The sequence below is a fragment of the Sturnus vulgaris genome, chromosome 21 (assembly GCF_052056855.1).
Source record: "Sturnus vulgaris isolate bStuVul1 chromosome 21, bStuVul1.hap1, whole genome shotgun sequence".
In the NCBI taxonomy this organism is placed as follows: Eukaryota; Metazoa; Chordata; class Aves; order Passeriformes; family Sturnidae; genus Sturnus; species Sturnus vulgaris.
Genome location: NC_142263.1, coordinates 5,241,725 through 5,257,674, shown reverse-complemented (window position 1 = coordinate 5,257,674; position 15,950 = coordinate 5,241,725). Strand labels below are relative to the sequence as shown.

General features: G+C 44.3%; 1 protein-coding gene and 1 long non-coding RNA gene across 4 annotated transcripts; one reads left to right on the top strand and one right to left on the bottom strand.

Annotated features, from left to right (window-relative positions):
* The first annotated feature begins 509 nt into the window (after positions 1 to 509).
* KCTD7 (potassium channel tetramerization domain containing 7) lies at positions 510 to 14,791 on the top strand. Of its 3 annotated transcripts, none has more exons than XM_014876584.2 (6): positions 510 to 581; positions 2,293 to 2,398; positions 4,409 to 4,601; positions 5,236 to 5,405; positions 6,976 to 7,154; positions 7,623 to 14,791. In XM_014876584.2, the coding sequence occupies exons 3-6, from the start codon at positions 4,458 to 4,460 to the stop codon at positions 7,997 to 7,999; spliced, it is 870 nt and encodes a 289-aa protein (XP_014732070.1). In that variant the 5' UTR covers positions 510 to 581; positions 2,293 to 2,398; positions 4,409 to 4,457; the 3' UTR covers positions 8,000 to 14,791. The 3 variants fall into 3 exon arrangements, with proteins under 3 accessions (XP_014732070.1, XP_088033285.1, XP_014732071.1); XM_088177159.1 differs by having other exon boundaries at positions 516 to 581; positions 2,293 to 2,407; XM_014876585.2 differs by lacking the exon at positions 510 to 581 and adding an exon at positions 691 to 715.
* On the bottom strand, positions 12,127 to 15,793 carry LOC148221502 (uncharacterized). The gene is made up of 2 exons (XR_015807947.1): positions 15,147 to 15,793; positions 12,127 to 14,871 (listed from the first exon to the last, which is right to left on the bottom strand). It is a non-coding gene; the product is annotated as an uncharacterized LOC148221502 (long non-coding RNA).
* Between the last annotated feature and the right edge of the window lie 157 nt (positions 15,794 to 15,950).

Here is a 15,950-nt window from a genome sequence, read left to right as displayed (position 1 = left end):
TTTGTTCTTCAAAAGTAATTTCATTCAGAGATGCTCTGCTGGGGGAAGCTGCTGCTGTGAGTTGTGTGCTAAAGTTTCCATCTTCAGGATGCAATGTGCAACAGGATTATTTCCAGAGGTATTTTTGGCACGGTTGTTGTGTGTCAATTTCTGCTCTCAAGGTGCTGATGGTGGTTTCAGCCTTCCCCGCTGGTTCTGAGAGGAGTTCTCGCCAAAATATTTCTATTTCCTCGGATTCAGGATTTGACAGAATTGTGTTTTTTCTCGGTTTGGGATGATGAGAGCTCCGAGAATTCCCCGCTCCGTCCCTCCCGCGGTGCCGGGGCCTCCCCTGCTGCCGGCTGAGGGCAGCGCGGCCGCGCCGCTCCCGAGGCCGCTCATTAACCGCGGCTAATTAACTGTAGCTCATTAACCGCGGCTCATTACGGCTGGGCGTTTCCCTCGGAGCTGCGGGCACTGAGGGATCTCCCCGGGGCCGTTCCCGGGGCCGGCTCCGCCCGCCGGGACCCGGATGGGCCCGTACGTGACGCGGGGCCGCGGCCGCTCCCCCGGGCCGGAGCGGAGCCAGAGCCGGGCACCAGGTGAGGAGCGCGGGCGGGGAACAGCCGGCCCTGCTGCCCTCATCCCCTCATCCATCCCTTCATCCATCCCTTCGCTCATCCCTTCATCCATCCCCTCATCCATCCCCGGCCGGGCTCTCCCGGCTCCGCTGCAGGTGAGGGAGCGGCGGGGAGGCCGCGGGGCTGGAGGGGATCGGGCGGCGTGAGGGGAGCGGAGCGGAGGGGCCACCCCCTCCCAGCGGCGACACGGGTCAGGCTGTCACCCTGGCGGTCATCCGGAGTTCATTATTAATCAGTTATTAATGAATTAGTGGTTATTTGCCTGGGTTTGTGCTGCCCCATCCAGCCGCAGTGGTGGTGTCTGTGTGGGATGCTGCTCACAGCTGTCAGGCGGCTCCAAGCTGTAAAAGCTGTGGAATTGTGTGTGAGGGGCAGTGCCAGGCACCAGTGGTCACTCCCAGGCAGGTGTCCCTGCTGTCCTGTCCTGTCCTGTCCTGCAAGGTCACTGTGATGGAGAGCCCCGCTGTACCCACCCACACCCCCTGTCTTTGCTGTCGGCTGCAGAACTGGGGTTACATTGCCCTTCCATCACACTCCGTGGTGTTTGTGACTAGAGATGCTGGGATTTTACAGTCCGGGATTCTCCAGGCCAATGTACAACAGAGTTTATTGCAGCTCAGAGATCCCGGCCCCTTCTCCGGGATGATTCTTTGCTGTTCTGAAACAGATTAATTGGAATTTACCAGATTTTGTGTCTTTTCCCTCTATGTTCACCTTTCAATCATCTGTGTCTCTTGAAGTTGGTGATACAGACGCTGTAAATCAGGTCTCATTCTACCCCAAATTCTCTTTAAAAAGAGAGAGCTTTCTAACAATCTCCAAAAAAGCACTTCCCAAAGAGTTACCTTTGAACAGGAGTTTGTGTGGGGTTCCTGTGATGGGTTCATACATCAAAACTTGGATGAAGAAACCTTTGACTGTATAACCATTATGTAATTTTTTGTTAGTATGTAACTTTGTGTTTGCAACTTTGCCAGCAGTGGTGCAGCCTCAGAAGATATTCAAGAAAAATCTGTTTAAACCAATATGGAGAAGTTGAGGGAACAGCAGAGCTTTGAAAAGCTTTTATAAATCTTAGCATCAAGCCCAGTTCAAGGGCTGCTGTCATTCCCTGGGGAATGAAGCCAAGCTGGCAGGGCCACTTCATTTACTGAGCTTTCTTTGCTGTGTGTGTCAAATATCTGAGCTGTCCCCAACAAAGCTCCAGGAAGTAATCTCAGCTTTTAAATGACAGCTGGAAGGATTGGAAGGAGACATTTCTGGTAGAGTTGGATGCTGCTGATGTGTGGTTCAATCAAATATTTGATTTAAGGATGATTTTGTTTATGGGTGGTGTTTTCCCATTAACTATCTGTTGATCTAGACCTGGATGTATTTGCAAGTGAAATGGAGGCATATTCTTAGTTTAAATAAAATCTGTAAGTTTAATGAGAGATTTAACAAAGGAATGTTTCTGCACATAGTTAAAAATAATTATTGGACTTGCTTTAAGTGCAAAAAGAAGGATAATCCCAGGTTTGGATGGGATGGATTGGAGCAACCTGGTTGTGGACATGGCAGGGGGGTGGAACTGGATGATCTTTAAGGTCCAGTTCAACCCAAACTATTCTGGGATTCAGATGGATGTGTTTTCTTCATGAAATGCAGTGATTAACTTCTGCTTTTCTTCCAGGAGGACTCTGCTCCTGTCAGCACAGCTCTGTTTCACTGCTCCCTGAACAGCTGAAGCCAGCCTAGAGAGGGACTTCACTCACCTTTTAATGAACGCCAAAAAACAGGTTCAACTTGTCAGTCATTAATCTTTTTATTGCCACTAAGCTTGTTCTCAAAATGTCGGTGTCATGATCATCTAGTAAACCTCATTACTGAGAGATTGTTTTGTGGGGATGTTCCAATAGCAGAGCAGGTTGGCACTCCTGAGCAGAATGCAATTAATGCTGTCTCATGGCTTTTTTTCTCAACCCTTGGTGTCATATTGAAGGAGATTATGAAAGAGGGAGAAAAATCCCTTTTTCTCAGGCTCTAGCTCTGTGAGGAAAGAGGCTGAACTTACCCCAAAAACCCATTCTGTGGTCAATAATGCTGATATATTTAATGGAGTGAATGTTGTTTATTCACATTGCACTCCATTTAAGTGAAATCTATGGGACATCCTTGAAAAATGCAGACAAAGAACACATTTTTGGTCAATCTTGTGTTCTTTTGAGTACTCTGAAGAGAACTAGAAATAGCAGCCAAAGCACTGGTGTCAAGTGGCAGCTTTATAAATAATGCATTGACAGTAAATACAGGCTCACCCTCAGTTTTTGACTGTGCATGTTATAAGTGCTGTTCTGCAAGCTCTTTCTGGCTGATAATTTATTTACCTCCTTAAAGGAATCCCTAGTAAAATCATCTTTCATTTATATTGTTGTTATTCTTTATCTGTGAGGCATAGGTGAGTTGTTTGGATAATTGATGATGACAGAATAAATGTTGTTTTAGGACAAATAGTAAAATTGTTGATAGGGTGTGGCCCTTCAGAAGCACTTCCATCCTTGTATATCTGCCTGTACATTGGACTGGGGTGGAAAAATAATTATGAACTGTAGAGAAGAGAAATTCAATCCCTCTCTGAGCTGAGCCCACACATTTAATGAGCTGCAGCTTAAAAACGTTTGGTACTTCACAGTAGCTACTTATCTATGTTTATTAGGGTGTTAAACAGGATCTAGAATTCATTCCCAAATTTTGGGGAAGGAAAGCTGTGGATGCTCCCACAGAATGTGGAGATTTTGATCTGATCAGGTCTCTATAAAGTTCCTGTTTTGCTCAGGAGCCTCCCAGGTCTGTCTGGGTTCACTCTGAACTCAGCATTTCCTTTAACAGCTGAGCTCTAACCGTGTGCACAATGACTGTTAGCAGAATTATTCAGGCAGATTTTTAAAATGTTATGACATTTTTTTCTTGCTGATTTTGAGGGGAAGCATCCTTTTAGTTAATAAATAAATGTGCCAGATGTGCTTGTGCAAATAATCCTCCTCTTTCTTTATTTATAGTGGTTTGGGAGAAGGTTTGGAGGTAGTAAAGCCTCTGGTAGTGGGATGTCTGTCAGGGAGCTGTGATGCTGCTGGAGCCATCCTGGGAGCAGGGATTTTACATAATGCAGTGCAAGGAGAGCAGCGGGGTTTCTCTTTGCTACCCTGCTCTTTCAATTATTATTTTTATGCTGCGGTTTGTCCGTGCAAGGATGGGCCGAGAATTGTTAAATTCAATTGATAATTAGCAGCGCGATAAGGAGAGTTAAATGTTTGTGTCTCGTGTGCGGTGCGATGTGATGCAGCGGGCAGGGAAACGCCTGGTGAGAAATCCCGGATTTGCCATTTCCCAGGGAATTCCAGAGCCCAGCCGTGCCCGTCCCCGCTGCTGAAGGTGACAGCCAGAGCCGGGTGTCGCCGATGTGGCAGGGCCGTGTTCCTGCATCCCGCCCCTGGCGAGGGACAGGCTGGGACAGCGGCCACCCAAATTCTGCCAGCAAATGACATTTCCCTGCAAAGCCTCGCCGGGCCAATCGCTCCCTGCACCGTGCAGCCAATGCATGCCGGGCTCTTCCCAGCCCAGCCGGGGCTCCGCGGCTGCAGGGCCCTGGAGCAGCAGTGCCAGCGACATTCCTGCCCCGTCCCGGCCTGCGGGGCATCCCTGCGCCTCCTGTTCCCGGGAATAACGCGGAGCTCGGAGCGCTCGGGAAGGAGCGGCCGCGCCCCCGGTGATCGGGGGAATTCGGGGAATTAATTTGGGTCTCCCTTCAGCACTGCCACGGCCTCCTACCCAGCAGAGCTGCTCCCCAGAGCCAGAGGGATGGTGGTAGTCACGGGGCAGAACAAAGTGAGTGCCACCCCGGATGATGCCATGTCGAGCTCGGATGCAGAGGATGATTTCCAAGAGCCGGCCACTCCCACCGCCACCCAGGCAGGACAGGCGCTACCTCTGCTGCCTCAGCAGGTAAGAGCTCACCTGAGACGGGCATGAGGAATTCAGGATTTCTTTGTGGATACCCAGCTCACTTAACATGCTGGAGGAAAACGAAGTCTCTTGAATTTATTCGAGTAGCTCGGCAGGTTTATTTACAAGTTCCATCCAGGTTTGGACCTGGGACACACAGTTAAGTGTTTATTCTGGTACTTAAGGCATTGTAAGATTTTAGGCCCGATGCAAAGAAATACAAAATTTTTTTCAGTGTATAGCATAATCTGGTTGTGTAAAGGAACTGTCAAGGTGCAATCCCAAGGCTGACCTGAGATTTCTTCCCTTTTTTTTTTTTTTTTCCTGTGTAACGCTGGGGAATGGGTTTTGTTTTGTACTTTCCTCAAAAGAGCCATTAATATCTCAAATATCTGCTATTCCAGCTGAATGATTTCTGCTGTTTCAGATTCCCAGCTACAATTAAACCACTCCCTGATTCCTCCCAGCAGCCAAAGCATCCAAATTTTCACCCCTCAAAGCTCCCCGATCTGCCAGTGGGGCAGGAACCACACATTTATCCCGGTGGCAAACTGCAAGTGCCTTTTGGGAGCTGTGTCCTTGTCACCTGCAGAGGACAGGAGGCTCCTTTCTGATGTCCTGGTTGCTTTTGCAGTTCCCAGAAGTTGTCCCACTGAACGTGGGGGGGATGTTTTTCACCACCAGACTGTCCACGCTGCGCAGGTACGAGGACACCATGCTGGCAGCCATGTTCAGTGGCAGGCACTACATCCCCACAGATGCTGAGGGCAGGTACTTCATCGACAGGGATGGCACCTACTTTGGGTATGTATCCTCAAAGGTCTTCCTGAAAACTTATTTTGAACCTTATTTTGAACAGTTTTTTGCTTAGAGTTAAATTGTATTTGTGTAGCATTACAAACCTTCAAAGCATCACAGGAGTAACTGCAGTTAAAAATTCTTTGTTGGTTGTGCAGTGGGAAAGGAAAACAAGAAATGCTTTCAATTTGTGCATTGTCTCCCCTAGAGTATCTCCTTTCAAGGTATCAAGTTGTTCTGATGGTTTAAAGAAGTGTTTGGCATTGCTTTACCTAGGAAACTCCTTTGCACAAGGCTGGGTTTTAATTGATATTCAGTATCTGTAATTAGCAGGGAATGGAAGGAATGGATCTAGGATTCTTACACAGTTGAAAATACAATGTTTTCAGTCTTTACACAGGATATATCTGCTAAAAGAAAGCCCAAGCCTTTAAAGAATTTCTTTTTCTAAATTATTTTTGTTGGTAATTCCATATTCCTTCACTTCCAGGATTCCTTCCTAAGTGCTCAGCTTTTATTTTATTTTTTAATTAAACTAACCATGATTACTAATGTGTGAATTGGGGTGAGATTGCTAAAAAAGGTGATCAGTGTTCATGGAATCAGGTCTTTGCCCAAAACACACATTGCAATTCATCCCAAATTTCTTGTTGTTCCTTTATAGACATTTCCTTATTGTCTTCAACAGAGGAGCATTGAATTATTTTCAAAACACTTTTGGTTTGTGCCATAATCTGGGACAGAAATATATTAAGCCACTGTGTTTATTCTAAAATAATTGTGTCTTTGCATGAGGCAATTGTTGGAAAATCAATTAATTTATTAATGATGTTATCAACCTCAATTGCAGATAGAGCTGGGACAGAGAGCCAGGTTATTGTGCTGTATTTGTTGTCATTCTAGGATTGCAGTAATGCTTCTTTTATTTGATAAGATTTTCTTGGTTAACACTTACAAAGTGATTTTTTTTGTTTATTTGATAAGGGTTTTGTTGTTAATACTTATAAAGTGATTTCCTTCCCTGTCAAAAGATCCTGCTGCTGAACAGTGTTTTAGAACTACAAGGAAATGTTCTCTCTCTTTTTAAAAAATTCTGATTATTATTCTGTAAATGGCTCTGCTCTGTGAAGAGAAACCTCCATTGCAGATGTCCCATCCATTCAGCTGGATCTGTGTGGAATAAAATGTTCATGATTCTCTGGGAAAACACAAAAGTTTATTTTGTCCCAGACCTAAATTTGAAATGCAGTGACCACAATCTCTTTCCCATGAAACACTCTGGCCTCTTCTGTGATATAAATGGTTTCCTCCACACTGAGTGTTTGGTTTAAAATCCACTGATATTTTTTCAAATGAGTTTTGACATCAACTGAGGCAAAATGTGAAATGATGGCTTGGAAGCCTGAATGTGGCAAAAGGTTTTCCAAACAAATGTTGGGAATATGGCTCATTTATTTCAGTGACTGTCTCACAGAGCAAACAATGGCTATCCAGCATTTCCTCTCCTTTCCCACCTGCAGCAGTTTTGGCAGAAATGTGTTTGTTAATGATATTTTTTGCCCTTTTTTTTTTGTAGAGACATTCTAAACTTCCTACGATCTGGTGACCTGCCCCCCCGAGAGCGAGTGAGGTCAGTGTACAAGGAAGCTCAGTATTATTCCATAGGACCCTTGCTAGACAATCTAGAGGATATCCAGCCTCTTAAAGGAGAAAAAGTTAGACAAGCTTTCCTGGGCCTAATGCCATATTACAAAGGTAAATAAACAAAGTAGCACTCACTGTTTCTTCTAGTGGGATTCCAGTGTTAAACCTCGTGCTTTCAGTCTGCTCTCAGCTCCCAGACTGATCCCGTTGCAGCTGGGAAGTTTATTCTGTATTTTTCATGCTGTTTGGATCTTTGAGGTCTCCACATCCTGCTGCATCCCAGGGTGTGGATTTCTATGCTTAAAGGGAGCAAGATTAGGCCGTAGTGTTATTGAATGAGAGGGTTTGTCTGCATTTGTTCTGCCAGGACTTGCAACTGAATAAACTTGGCCTTGCAGTGAGGCCAGATAACTTGGGCATATAATAAGGCCACCGAGTTCACCAGATAACCAAGACTGATTCGATTATTTTACACTTTGCTGTTAATACCATGCTGAGAACAACTGCAGTGAAACGTTTCACGTGTGACGATTGCTTTTGATCTCTTCGAATCCTCAAATCCTGGTGTGTTTTTTCCAGACCACTTGGAGAGGATCATCGAGATAGCCAAGCTGCGAGCCATGCAGAGGAAGGCCAGGTTTGCCAAGCTGAAGGTGTGTGTGTTCAAGGAGGAGATGCCCATCACTCCCTACGAGTGCCCTCACTTCAACTCGCTGCGTTTCGAGCGCAGCGAGAGCGACACCAAACTCTTTGAGCACCACTGCGAGGTGGACGTGTCCTTCGGGCCCTGGGAGGCCGTGGCTGATGTCTACGACCTCCTGCACTGCATTGTCACCGACCTGTCTGCACGGGGCATCACCGTGGACCACCAGTGCATCGGCGTGTGTGACAAGCACCTCATCAACCACTACTACTGCAAGCGCCCCATCTACGAGTTCAAGATCACCTGGTGGTGAGCTGGGGCTCTCACAGGGCTGAGAGGACTCCAGAGGACAAATGTCCTTCCAGGATTGCCTGGTGGTGAGTGTGAAAGGACTCCTAGAGGACAAATGTCCTTTCAAGATCGTCTGGTGGTGAGTTGTGGCAGAGAAAAGAGGTGAAAAGACTTCTAGAGGACAAATGTTCTTTGAGAGATCATCTGCTGGTGAGTTGTGGCACAGCAAGGGGTGAAAGGACTTCTAGAGGATAAATGTTATTTCAAGATCATCTGCTGGTGAGTGTGAAAGGACTCCTAGAGAACTAATGTCCTTTCAAGATTGCCTAGTGGTGAGCTGTGGCAGAGAAAAGAGGTGAAAAGACTTCTAGAGGACAAATGTTCTTGGAAGATCATCTGGTGGTGAGTGTGAAAGGACTCCTAGAGGACATATGTTCTTTCAAGATCATCTGCTGGTGAGTTGTGGTGGCACAGAGGACTTCTAGAAATGAAACATCTTGAAATGTTCTTTCAAGGTCACCTGGTGGTGAGGTGTTGTGGCACACAGAGGGGTGAAAGGACTTCTAGAGGACAAAAGTCTCATAAAAAAGCACCTGGTGGTGAGTGTGAAAGGACTCCTAGAGGACAAATGTCCTTTCAAGATGATCTGGTGGTGAGTTGTGGTGGCACAGAGGACTCTAGAGGACAAATGTTCTTTCAAAATCACCTGGTGGTTAGTGTGAAAGGACTTCTAGAGGACAAAATTCTTTCAAAAATCACCTGGTGGTGAGTTGTGGTGGCACAGAGAGGGGTGAGAGGACTCCTAGGGGACAAATGTTCTTGGCAGGTGCGTTGCTGCTCACATTCCTTGGGATCAGCCTGCTGGCAGGGGTTGGGAAAACCTCTGGAAACTTGAAAAACCAGCCTGAAATCCGACTGTTGGCTCAGGTACCTTAACGAGGCACAAAACAAAATCACCTCATGGGAAGGATGGAGGGGAGTGGCTGAACATCTGCTAAAAGGTGCCACCAACCTCGTGGCTTCAGGATGGAATTGCAGATTTTTCCTGCATTTTTGGGAATCTGGGGTGCTACTAAAGCTGACGTTTCAGTTTTACCCTCTTAGAAATGTTTTAGTTCCTCCTTCAACTTTATAAAATTTGAGTCACACCCAGCACAAAGATTCTGGAAATGTCATTTTGATGTACTAGATAATTTGAAAAAAAAAATGGAGTATTCTCTATATATAATTAATTGTTGTCAGGGTTAGGCTGTATTTCTTTTTTAATTAAGAATCTATGTTGTGAATTATAATGTTATACTTCAATTATTTCCGTTGTTATCAAAAGGAATAGCAGACCTGGAATATATTCCTTAATGCTTTTAGGAATAATAACTGTTCATGGAAGACTTGTGCCTGTTTTTAGCCTTAGAAATTCTACATGTTTACAATATCTACAAAAAAAAGCTCTTTAGAACCAGGTCATTTACAAAGGCTTTTGGTAAATGAGAAAACCCTGTCTGTATGTTCCTATTAGCAGTAGTAAGAGGAATATTTAATGTATATTATTTTATTACTGAATCTTTTTACATTCTGTGATATTAAACTTTATTTTAGACTTAAAGTCAGATGATATTAGACAAGTGCTTCCTTCACCTCACCTTTTCCAGACAATTAAATCTTCATTTTATCCTTCTTGTTGACCCTTCTTGGTGTCATAGAAGGAAAACCAAAATTCAGACTTGAGATATTTCTCCACTCTAAAGCAGTAGGAAATTTCTTTCCATGCTGGAAGAGGCAGCACTGCAGAATTATAATTTCTTCAGAAGGTCATTTTTGTACTTCTGACATGAGCAACCACATCCCAAATTTCAACTACTGAATTCAGCCCAAAACTGAGAGGGAGAAAAGTCTGAAAATCTTATTGTTTGTGAGGCACAAAAAACTCCATGCTGCTTGAATGGGCTTTGAAATAATCTTAAAGAGAGAGAAAGAGTAAATATTTGCATATTGCATTCCACTGGATTAATTGATCCCAGAATATTACTTAATTAAACTTCTGACCAAAATCCTTAAGAAACATTAATGACAGTGATCGAAATTCTCAGATTTCTGAGGCAATTTTTAGAATAACTCGAAGAACTTAAGGATCAAATTGTCTTGCAAAAAAAGAGATCATTTTTTCTGCCTTGTCACCCTTTGAGATATTTAATTTAGGAATGGAATTGTTTCTCTGAGGTGGGTGTCTCCCTGCTGATCTCTGCAATCCTTACACAAGATCATTTCAAATGCTGAGTTTCAAGGGCAGAGATAAATTTGAATAGAGGGAATTCTGCACATTTGGATCTAAATTTAAGTTTGTTTCAATTGTTTCCTGAAATAGCAGCCTTGCTGTTACAGGTTCTTGGAGTCATGTTTGACACCCCAGAATTAAAAGTTCAACTGAGACTAAAGTTTCCCTGCAAGGAGAGGAAATTTTGCTTGATTGCTTTGCTGCCCTTCATTTTTTCTTTCTTTCCAAGTAATCTAAATTGCAAACCACAATTTCTTATAAAGTTAAAAACCATCTTAAAGCTGAACCTTACAAAGTTTTGGTTGCTTGTGCACTTCAGATATTTAAGTTGAGGATTTTCAGATGGTCAGAATTACAGATATTTACAATATTCAGATTACAATGAGTAATCTCCAGTTTTACTGGAATTTTCAGTGATGTTTTTTACCACTTTCCATAAATATATTTACAGAACTCTGGTTGGAATTCCAGCACTCCTTGCAGAAATGGATCACAATTTGATTTTTTTTTCTGGTTTGGCTTTAGGAATTTCCCTGCTGTTGTTCAGGAGAAGCTGTGATGCCAAAATTCCTCTTTCAGTCATTTTTGTTACTCCTTGATATGCACACACTGGGATTTTATAACTTTTTCCTGTTCATTGCTTAAATAATTAAGGAAAGCAATCCAACCAAAAAGAGAAAATGAAAACCTTGGTCTGGATCAGCTGTGTCCTAATCCAAGTTCTCATCCTCCTGAAGACATGAAGTGCAATACTGGAAAGGAAAACATGAATTTAAGCCCACGAGCTTTCATTAGTGCTGAGATTTGTGATTTGTTCAGGTTAACAATATTTTAATTGTCCCAAGCAGTCTTTGTTTACAAGCATTTAGCTGCTCTTGCCCAACCTGTGCTCATTTTTTGGGAGAAGCAGAAGAATTGTGCAGGTGGATGGCAGGGAGGTGTAATCCAAAAACTGGGTTATGTGACGTGACTGATTCTCTTTTCTGGGCCTGTAGCTTTTGAAATTCCACATCTGCAACAAAAATGGGGAGTGGCTGATCTACTAAATCCATGTTTGAGAGACTGAGGATTTTTATGTAGAATTGTATCATTAAACTATGGAATACTGCTTTTTATTTTTTTTCCCATTTAGGACTTTTCTTTGTATCTGTGCAGGCCAGAGTTTTACTAACACATATTTTTCTGTGCTCCCCTAGCTTTTTTTGTCACTTCATCATCTACAGAGCCTCTTTTCCACCCTCACACCCCCAAATCCCTGTGTTTGTGAGCAGTAAATGGTCTCCTGTCCATTTGAATATTGGAGGAATGCTGAGACAGTGGAAGGATATTTATTTAAAATTAGAATTGTTAACTATTTTTTACATTGCTGTGAACAAAAACATGACAAGACCAATTGTTTTTTTAACATTCCCTTTATATCCATTGTGGAGTGGTTTTTAACAGGGAACAAAGGCAGGTGTCATATGAAGTGAGTTATCCAATTCCACAGCACATGAAATGTTTCTGCATCTGTATTATGCTTGTGGAATAGGCAGGGAAAATAAAAATAGGAAAATAACCCTTATGAAGCACCCAAAAATGACATGAAAAGGTGTTTATGCTGCTGAGCTCAAGAGTTAAGAAAAAATATCTAAAAATAACTTTTAGACTTGTAGACTTTTAACTTGAATACCCAGAATTCTGCACAGGAATCTGAATTTCCATCCTCCTCAGAGGAAAGTGAAGGTGCTGCCAGCTTTGATCTGGGGAGCCTTTGTGCCATAAATGGATCCTCTGTGGTCCTTGTGGTGCATGTGCTGGATTTTTAATTTCAATTTTTTATTTTAATGAGGAATCAGTTTTGCATCTATGAGAGTGTGAGGTGGTGGTTTTTTGGGTTTTTTTTAAGCACTTCAGGTTTATTACCTTAAACAAAAGCAGTGAATTATTGCAGCAGGGATTTCTTCATCACCCCCTTTTGAGAGATGTTTTGGTTTTTTTGAAGTTTTAGGAATTCTTTTTGAGAAACCTCATGATGTAATAAATGCAAATACATGAATTTGTTAATGTGAATATTTTTGAGATTTTGTTGTTAGTTGTGTAATATTCTTCCCTGAATGTGGCAAGAGTGATAAGGGTCGAGTTAAACACTGGTTTTGTGATAAGCCAGCTCGTGCCTCAGGTATCTGCTGCCCTCATTTGGAAATTCACCCATCCCAAAGCCTGTTAAAAATGAGGAAAACCAGGAATCTCCCCTGGCTCTGCACAGTGAGCCCTGAGGAGAATCAGGGCTCCTTCATCCACTCCAGGCTCCATTCTGGGCACAAAGTGCTCACAGGGCCTTGGAGGCAAAACTCCAACACTTGTCTTGAGCAATGAGCTCATTCACAGGAGCACCCGAGCCTGGCCTTGGAGGATTGTGAAAATTCCAGCAAACTGAAGGATGTGGAGATCTTAAACTGCTCTGAGAGCTTTGTTAAACTCTGATGTGGAGATCTTAAACTGCTCTGAGAGCTTTGTTAAACCCTGGAGATTTTAAACTGCTCTGAGAGCTTTGTTAAACTCTGATGTGGAGATTTTAAACTGCTCTGGGAGCTTTGTTAAACTCTGATGTGGAGATCTTAAACTGCTCTGGGAGCTTTGTTAAACTCTGATGTGGAGCTCTTAAACTGCTCTGGGAGCTTTGTTAAACTCTGATCTGCCCTGAGTTGGTGCAATGGATGTTTTGTGATATAATCCTTTGAGTTTTTGGGGTATCTGAGTTTTCCCAGTGAGCTGATTTCCAGGGTGTTCTGAGCACTGGTTTTTGGAAATAAGGGAGTGGGAGGGAATTCATTCCCCAGGGACAATCCTCACAACTCTAAAGGAAATCTTTGAGATCCCAGTCCCCACTCCCCCATTTGTTAATGGAGGAGGAGATGAGGTGTCTGGGCTGAGCATTCCCAGTTAATGCCTCCACCTGGATCCCCTCAGCCCCTTCTCTAACCTTTCACAGCTACAATTCCTGCTGCAGGAAATTTCTCTTCTCTCCTGCACCCTCAGATTTGTTTGCCAGGTTGCTCAGCCTGTTTTAAACTCATTATTAAACTCATATTTTAATATCGCAGTGTGGTGACTGTTAGTTGCTAAAGAATCTTATTTATAAAATCTCATTACTCTCAAAAATACCTGAATAAATGGATTAAACAGAGAACACAATCACTTTAATTTCACTCTTCTGCTTTATTTTTTTTCTAATGACTGTTAAGAAATATAAATTCTTACTTCTTTTAAGGGCTTGCATAGGAATATGTATTCAGCCTAAGAACTGTATTTTGGGAGCTGAGGGCTTTGCTGTGAGCTGCATGATCCCTCATTTGTTTTTTTTCCCCTAAAAAGCTGATTACTGATATAATTAAAGGTTTTGTAGCTTCATTTGGCATTTGCAAGCCCTGGGAGCCCTCATTGCCAGGTTTATCCTCAGTGCTCATTGTTCAGGGATGACAGGGGACACGATGAGGGGGATGATGGAAAAATTCCTGTCAGAGCTGGCTGTTCCCACTGCAGAGCTGTTCTCTGTGTTTGCTTCAGCTCTTGTGTTGTGTGAGGCACAGAACACCCAGCCCGTGTGTGTGAGCCCTCCACTGCTCACCCTGGATTTGTGTGCAAAAAAAAAAATCACTGGATTTGTGTGCAAATGCATCACGGTGTGGCTCTGGGAGATGAAAAGGTGACAAAACCCAGGGGCTGTGGATTGCAGCAGTGACAAGTGAGGTCACACTGCTTGAATCTGCTTTGGAGCACCTTGATGTCACAGCTGCATCTTCCTTTTCTGCACGGCAAAGCAGTGATCACTTGGGACACAACTGCCTGGCAGCAAGGGAAGATTTCAGAGCAGACACTGCAGAAAAATGTTCTCTTAACTCATTCTAAACTCTGGGATTTTTTTCACTTCTTTTAATTTACCCTGGACAATTTATAGACCCCACTGGCTTAAAGTTGTGGTTGGCATTACTGAGCCCTGAAGTTGTTTTTAGGTTTTTCACACACAGCACAGAGGACCCAGGATAGTTCTAAATTTTGGGCTCTGAATAAAAACAACACCCTCCAGTCTTTCATTATCTTTCTGCAAATAAGCTGATTTCAGAGAATTCTGTTCCGTTATTATCTCCTGTATATAATTCTCTAACTGGAAATCACTTTCCACAACAGCAGTTCGTAGTCATTTTACTTACACAAGCTTAGTATAAGTTTACCTCCACTTTCACTGTGACTTTTATAAATGGATTTTGTTTTGCTGAATTATAAATTGTATGTGTCTATGCATTGTAACCCGTAATGCCTTTGAAAATCCAGCCTGGATGCTAATGATCAGGGTTTGGAATTATCTCCAAATGTGTTTTGTTAATAATTATGTTGATGTGTGATGTTCAATACTGTGAGTACTGCAGTGTATTATTTCTTAATACTTTTGACTTTTCAGTTCAAGTAATATATAGTCTGTATGTTTTTTATTTAAAACACATAGAAGAAAATGTGGATATAAAGGTTGTGTTGTGCAATAAAAGATTATGATACTGACAACTGTTGGAATTCTGGCTCATCTGGTCTGCAGCCACTTCAGTGCTTTTCCTCACCTTCCCTGGGATTTGAGTGTGCTTTGCCTGAGTGCAAATGAAAATTAAGACAGGAATCTCTGTCCTGAGCTGTTTTAATGGCATTTAGTGGTTTATCATCACTTCCTGAGCAGAGGGCACTTGTGCAGTGTGTGCTGTCTGCTCAGGGACATGGGCTGGCATCATATTATTCCAATGACCCCAATTCCATCCCTTCCTCCCTGCCCACCCATCCTGTGACACAGCACAGGGACAGTCCCTGTGCTGCCCCTGGCTCTGCAATGCTCAAAAAGAACCTTTCTGCCTGTGCTCAGATTTTTCACCTTCTTCTGAAGTCATTTTCTTGCTGTCCATCTGTCCTGCTGAAGCTCTCTCCCTATGTCACAGTGCTGAAAAAAAAGAGGGCTAAAAAAAAGAGATGGACACCAGCACACAACACTGTGTAACTGAGCATAGTAAGAGAAGTTTGAAACAGAAGCCGGTATTTTTGTATTTTTATATTTCCCAAAGGCAGCACTGAGGTGCTCGTGTGGGGCCGAGGCCGGGCCTTAGAGCCCTGAGGAGCCGGAGCGGGGTCTGGGCAGGGAAGGGAGAAGGGAGGGAGGCTTCAGTGCGGGAACTGGCCACGCTGGGAGGGGAAGGTAACAACAAGCTGAGGGGATGGAGCGTGGATGTGTTCACAGCACGGCACGGCCGTGTGCCAGCCCCGCCGGCCCTCACACCGCCCGCCTGGTGTTCCCTCAACCCCGCCGGCCCTCACACCGCCCTCCCGGTGTTCCCTCAACCCCGCCGGCCCTCACACCGCCCGCCTGGTGTTCCCTCAGCCCCGCCGGCCCTCACAGCGCCCGCCCGGTGTTCCCTCAGCCCCGCCGGCCCTCACACCGCCCGCCCGGTGTTCCCTCAGCCCCGCCGGCCCTCACACCGCCCTCCCGGTGTTCCCTGAGCCCCGCCGGCCCTCACACCGCCCGCCCGGTGTCCCCTCAACCCCGCCGGCCCTCACACCGCCCGCCCAGTGATCCCTCAACCCCGCAGACCCTCACACCGCCCGCCCGGTGTTCCCTGAGCCTCGCCAGCCCTCACACCGCCCGGTGTTCCCTCAGCCCCGCCGGCCCTCACACCGCCCGCCC